General features: G+C 36.3%; 1 protein-coding gene across 1 annotated transcript; it reads right to left on the bottom strand.

Annotated features, from left to right (window-relative positions):
- Positions 1–2,367: 2,367 nt before the first annotated feature.
- On the bottom strand, positions 2,368–6,183 carry LOC139690744 (coiled-coil domain-containing protein 137). Its single transcript, XM_071588273.1, has 4 exons — positions 5,924–6,183; positions 5,561–5,840; positions 5,163–5,489; positions 2,368–4,551 (listed from the first exon to the last, which is right to left on the bottom strand). Exons 1-4 carry the CDS (start codon positions 5,998–6,000, stop codon positions 4,363–4,365), a joined length of 873 nt encoding a protein of 290 aa, XP_071444374.1. The 5' UTR covers positions 6,001–6,183; the 3' UTR covers positions 2,368–4,362.
- Positions 6,184–6,399: the final 216 nt, after the last annotated feature.

The raw sequence follows: 6,399 nt of genomic DNA, 5'->3' as shown, positions 1-6,399 counted from the left end.
TGTATGGTGAGGAAACATGGTCACTATAGCAGGAGGATAGACTTAGATTTGAGGCTTTTGAAATGTGACTGTGGAGAAGTTGAAATGGGCCAAAAGGAAAACGAATGAAATGCTAGGTATGGTGGGCGAGGAGAGGGGATTGTTGGTAGAAATCAATTGGAGGCAGGAGAAACTAATTGGGGATTAATCGGCAGTGGAATGTTGAAGACTGATAGAGGGGAGAATGTTAGGCAAACGAGGAAATCGCAGGAATAGGACAGGGATGTTGGATGGCATGAAGGAAGTACTCAAAGATGAAGAGGGACTTGTTGTAGAGGAGATGCTGGGTTGTGTTTTGTTATGAGAAACAAAATTTTTATTCTGTGGTTGTGTCCATCCAAAACCTACCTTAACCTGTAGATTACCTAATAATAATAATCAGTCATACAAGTTGACTGTTCTCCAGCATTGGCTCATAATCCAATAATAGCAAACAGGAGATTTAATCATTATTCTCAGTAATCATTTAGGTCAAATATTAAAACCAGGGATTAAATTCAATCTTGTTGGAAATTCATTTCATGTTTTCCTCTCTACTGTCTTAATGTGAAAAAATAAGGCACAATATACTGCCATTAGGATTTTCTTCGCGGCCATCCATGGGTAAGTCATAGATTTTGAAAGAATTTAGAACAAAGATTTTCAAAGTGTATAAGGTTGATTAAGTTTGCTCCCTGCACTCATTTCATTTTAGTCCAGTAGTTTCCACCACAACATTCATCTGTGATTCGTAATCAGTTTTCACATTCCAATGTAAAAAAAATCATTTTCAGCTACACCGGAAAAACGAACATTTAAATTATTCTAGACCACATTCATCTCCACAGCATCAGTGCAATCTGTCATAAAGATGCCAGCATTAAACATTTACAATTTAATTCTGTGTCTCCAACTGATCAGAAAAGAAAATACTTTATTCTTCCACATATATTTTATTATGCGCGACCTAGGTTTCGACTTACAGAGTCATCATCATGTGCAGAGGACTCACAGCTTTATATACTTGACAGAAGGGGAGGGAGGGGGGGTGCTGATAAAGTGGGAGGAGGGGAGCTGGTGTGTGTGTATGGTTGGGAGGGGGAGAGGGCGGGGTATGGCATCAGGGAGGGAGAAAGGCTGGAACAGATGGAGGTCCAGGAGGGGAGAACAGAAGGAGAATCAATTTTCAAATCCATCCCCAAGAAAGAAACATCAAAATGGAAAATAATTTTCTTTCTGGGAAACTCCTACAGTGACCAGACAGATCCTCACGAGGAAACAGAATATAACCAGCCATCTATAATAAAGGCAACTCGGGGAACCTTTTATCAAACAGCAAGGACAAAATACCCATCATAGAAAAGAAAAGAGTATATAAATTGTGTTGCGAGTACTCTGCTATTTACATTGGACAAACCAGGAGTTAATTCCACGAACATGTGAAAAAACTTTACACCTGTTTCAAAAACAGAAATCCTTCTTCCCATTTTGCGAAGCACCTAATGGACAATAACCAAAAAAGTGACTTAGTCCCTGAGATTTTACATTTGGAGAAGAAAGGTTTAAGATAAGATGCCTTGGAACATTTGGAAAGGGTATATTTGGTTAATGACCTGATGTATTCCCCTTCCTGGACCTTCCTCTATTCCAAAGCCCCTCTACCCCCCGATACCATACCCAACCGCCCCCTCCCACCCATACACACCAGTTCCCCTTCTCCTAATTCACCAGCACCTCACCCCTCCTCTTCTCTGTCTAGTATATAAAGCTGTGTCCTCCATACTTCACATTATGATGACTCTGTAAGTCAAAACCTAGGTGGTGCATAATAAAATAAATGTGGAGGAACAAAGCATTTTCTTTTCCAAAATGAATCCCTTCCCCAAAGTGACGCCTCAAACTATTCTATTCATCTCTAACTGAATTTCCATGTTTTCATTGTAACTCTATTAATTGTTTTATATACCTGTACCACCTGTTCTAAATGAAAAGATTTAAAATCAAAGATAATCACTAAGATTATTTATACATGAAACACCTGTAAACCTTGCATGGATGACACCAGAGGGAAAGATTGCTGCAAAAAATTCTTCTTTCAGCTGCCAGGTAGCATATAGTACTCTTAGTTTTTCTATTGATTCTAGGTTTTCCAAGATGTTTCTCTATTTGTGTTTTCCTCAATCACTAAATCAGGAGTAAGTGTCCTGTTTAAGCATCAGTTCCATAAGTTGATTAAGAAGTCAGGGTAGAAAATCTATTACTGTAACATCTTAGGGACCCCAATTCTATGTAATCACTTATACTACTTTCTATAAAAAATTCAAAAATATTCATTTAAGTATCTATGAAGCATTGAACTACATCACCTTTATTTGATCAACTGTGAACAATTTTACAAAAACCTAAGCTTGTATCAACAAATACATGTACACTATTGATTTTATCAGGGCAAAAAAATTAATAATTGCCTGATACAATATTATAAGTGAAAATATGAAACAAATCTTCCACTTGAAAACCTTAGAAAGCATAAAAAGCCAACACCATTACAACAGTTGAATTCACAGGCAATATAACATTCAATAAATGTAGCACAAAGCATTTTTAATATCTAAATTATACTGAGAGCGCTTCACAGTGATGCCTCTTCATGGTTGCAGACCCCAGTATATAATGACCAAGGTCACTATATACATACCTCACAAATAAAATGGCACTATATTCCATGCCTTGTGAGCTCTCATTTCTTTCTCACACACACACACATATATGTAATGAGCACTGAAAAGGTACCCAAGCTTTAATAATGATGTCACAAATTTTATCAACAGTAATTCCGCCCTCACTCTTCACTCTGTACCATGAAGTAGGTTCAAAAATCTCAGCATAACTTTTTCCCAACACATTAAATATTATTGGCACATAGGGATAATTTTTTTTACTTTAATAACAAAGTAAGGTACCTTTTTTGTGAATTTATGAAAGGCGATATTTTACTTAAACAAATTTCGGGTGAAAAAGATTCATTGCAAACTTAAGAATAAGACTGACTGATAGGACCAACAATTAGAATCTGGGTGTAAATGACTTAAATAGCAGCACTCAGGATGGCTGTAAATAACCTATTGTCTTGTTTTCACTAATAGTGTGGTTTACACAATTCAATACGAAAGGATTTTCAGCTATAATAATGCTATCCAAGATTATGGTTTTATCAAATGAAAATATCATTTGGGACTAAAGCTACCGAAGGTAGTAGATAGTATGCCACCTAAAGTTACCCTCAAAAGTTTGCAAACAGTTTAAATGATGCATACATCCAATTAAAATTGAAAATATTCACAATTTAACTGCAATGCAAGCAGTGGAACAAAATGTTACACGAAGTTCTAATGTTTTGTCTGCTAAATGCATTTTTGAAATAATATTAGCATCTCTCCGGCTCAACTAATACAAGACATATTTGGCACAAGGAACTGAACTCAGCTCGTCTCTCTCATTTGCTGAATTGGAGAGAATGGTACCAATTTAAAGGATTAGGATATCATTGAAATTATACCACCAATGCCGCCATGGTGCTTAAGCACTATTATCTTCCAAAATGTACATTTATGCATATTACTAATCAAACAGATGAGGAAGAGTGACAGTGGGTTTTAAACAGTAAGATGATAATTTCAGAAATTCTTTCATTAATGTCTCCTGTTTTATCCAAGCAAGTGCTTTCCAAACTTATAACAGATACTGGTGTAATAAAAAGAACTACATACACCAGGGTTACTACACCTCTTATCACGGATTTCAACGAAGTCAATATAATTTTTTTAAACAAAATGGAAATTCTGATCGTTCACAACAATAAATAATGTTCTCATCAGGTAATAACAAAAAACTAGTAAATGGCATTTTAACATTTCTCTTTAGTTTCAAAGTCACGTTAGGAGAGCATTGATCTTATTTAATTCACGCCAAATGATATTATGAACGTACATTAACGCTTGTACTTCATAGGCGTGCTTATCACCTTCTAAACCATAGTCAATTCCGATACGAAGGATTTTTTCAGTATTATATTGCCTCTTTGCCATTATCAATACTACTTATAATTTGATGCTACTGAGATCGAAACTTTCAATTAAATCACCAGTATATAAATGCACACACTTTCACTGATTAGAATCCTTGAGACTGATTGATATTTGTGCCGAAATCTGCAATAAAATTTGTAAAAATCAAACTCTCCTAAAAATCATCACTTTGTTGTGAATTCCGGCAGAATGCACTTACAGGCAACATAACGTCACAAAATAAAAGACCATGTCACAACAAATCAAAGAATCATCTTTACTTGACAGACTTTTTACCCTTCAGCATTCTATAAGCAATAACAGCATTATCCCGCCTTTGCTCAATTCTCATTCTATTTCCAGGTGACATGTCCTTCCACTTCGTCTTTCCAACACTACATGCACTTCCAGATGCACCAAAGGCTGGAAACAGCAACTTTTTCAAAATCAAGTCCTTCTGCCCAGGCTAAAATTAAATAATAAGAGTCATTAGAAAACGAAAATACAATTTATACAGCCAAAAAAAATTTAAACGACGGAAAGGAGAATTTCCTGATAACCACAATGAAGAACACTTCAAATGGAAATACAAATGAGGGAGTCGTTCCTCTGATCTATGACTAAATTATTCCGTAAATTTAATATGGGCAAAACGTAATTACGCGGATCATTAAACCCATTTCATTATTCAAATAATATTGCATATTAAGCCCTCCAAATGTGAGCCACTCCATGTATAAGCTTGATAAAGTTAAATGCTATTCTTGAGCAACTCTAAGTTAGAAGCAAAATTACTTAGTTATCTATGTAATCAGCACAGGGTTTGTGTATGCTAGCGAACAGAGGGAGTACTAATGAATGTAGGGTCAAACGAGATAAAAGCCCTGGTTTAAGAAACATTTCCTTTTACATCGTGGAAAAATATGATTGTACTACTGAAATGTGTATAGTCTGTACCAGCCTAAATGGAGTCGAGGGGCTAGCTCTTCGTGGGCCAAGATCGGTTAACTAAATTACTGGCACATTCATTTCACATTAAACACTAAAAAAAGCAATTTGAGTGAATATGACACTAACCCTTCCATCGGTTTTATTTGAAGCATTCTTAGGTAACACTTTCAATGTTGGAGGTTGATGCACCACTTCTCCAAATTTGATTTCATCACTAAGATGTCTAAAGTCACTCTGGTGTTTTTCCAACTTAGCTAACTTTTTGACTGCTTTCTTGGCCTTTGCTCTTTTGGCATTCACGAAAACTTTTGATGCCAATTTTTTTGGTATTATTTTCCCTCTGTCCAGCTCATCATCGTTACACTTTTTCACTTCCTCGATTGCACCCGATGTAGGATTCCGTCGAACTTCCACACCAAACTTATTTTCAAATTTGGCTTCTTTAATCATATTCTGGAAAAATGAAAATATTCACTGATTTGTGGAAACATAACGTACACATAAAACAACATTTAAATTATTACCTGGCATAGCCTCTCAACTCTATGAAGAAAATGATCATCAGATTCCCCTTTTCTCTGATTGAGGTTGGGTGTAGGCCTTAGCGGCTTTGTCATCCCCGGTAAGTCGCCTTCCTTCCCAAATAGCATTTTCGACGAAATTAGTTTTTCTTTATTTTTCCTCTTCTTCTTAACTTTCGATGTATCCTTTCCACTTTTTTTCAACTCCATTAACCTCTCGAGACTATGGGGGATTTCTTGAGCATCTGGCTGAGCGGGAGGCAAGTCTATTTTGCCATTCAAACTACAATAAAACAAGTGAGTATTCTGAAATGAACACTTCAATTCCAGCATAACTATCAACCGATCTGATTACTACTGTATCACCTTTCCAGCCTTGCGGCTCGTTGTTTCTCAGGATCCTTTATTCGTTTACATTTCTTTCCTGGAATTTTCCGACCCATTGCGAAGCCAAGAAATTTATTCTACACTAATATTGATGACTTTCCAAAACAATTAAAGCATCCGCTACCAACCCGTAGAGAGACTAAATTAAAAAATGTTTCATCGTCCACATTGACTCTAATAAGCACAACTACTTCCTTAAATCAAATCACCAACCGCGAAAACTCACATGACATTCTGTCTAACATGCTACCACGCGCAAAAACTACCCAAGCGCCACCAACCTACACCTAATGTTCAAGACGGTGCTGACCTCTCAAAACCCCTTTAGAAACTTGCATGAAATTGATCCGTCAAATCAAACCGAACAAAAATTCGAACTAATTGCGCCAATGCCCGCGATTAAAAGATGCAAAAGAAGAAACACGTAGCAGTCAACTTGAAAACATATCCATTCG

This window comes from Hetaerina americana, unplaced genomic scaffold (assembly GCF_022747635.1).
Source record: "Hetaerina americana unplaced genomic scaffold, ioHetAmer1.1.p SCAF_3, whole genome shotgun sequence".
NCBI classification, from domain to species: Eukaryota; Metazoa; Arthropoda; class Insecta; order Odonata; family Calopterygidae; genus Hetaerina; species Hetaerina americana.
This window is presented reverse-complemented; position numbering and strand designations above follow the sequence as displayed.

Coding starts and splice junctions, on each gene's coding strand:
- LOC139690744 (XM_071588273.1), bottom strand. CDS start 6,000: ATGGGTCGGAAAATTCCAGGAAAGAAATGTAAACGAATAAAGGATCCT. Junction 5,841..5,923: donor CGAGCCGCAAGGCTGGAAAG/GTGATACAGTAG, acceptor GTTTTATTGTAG/TTTGAATGGCAAAATAGACT. Junction 5,490..5,560: donor GAGTTGAGAGGCTATGCCAG/GTAATAATTTAA, acceptor TCATTTTTCCAG/AATATGATTAAAGAAGCCAA.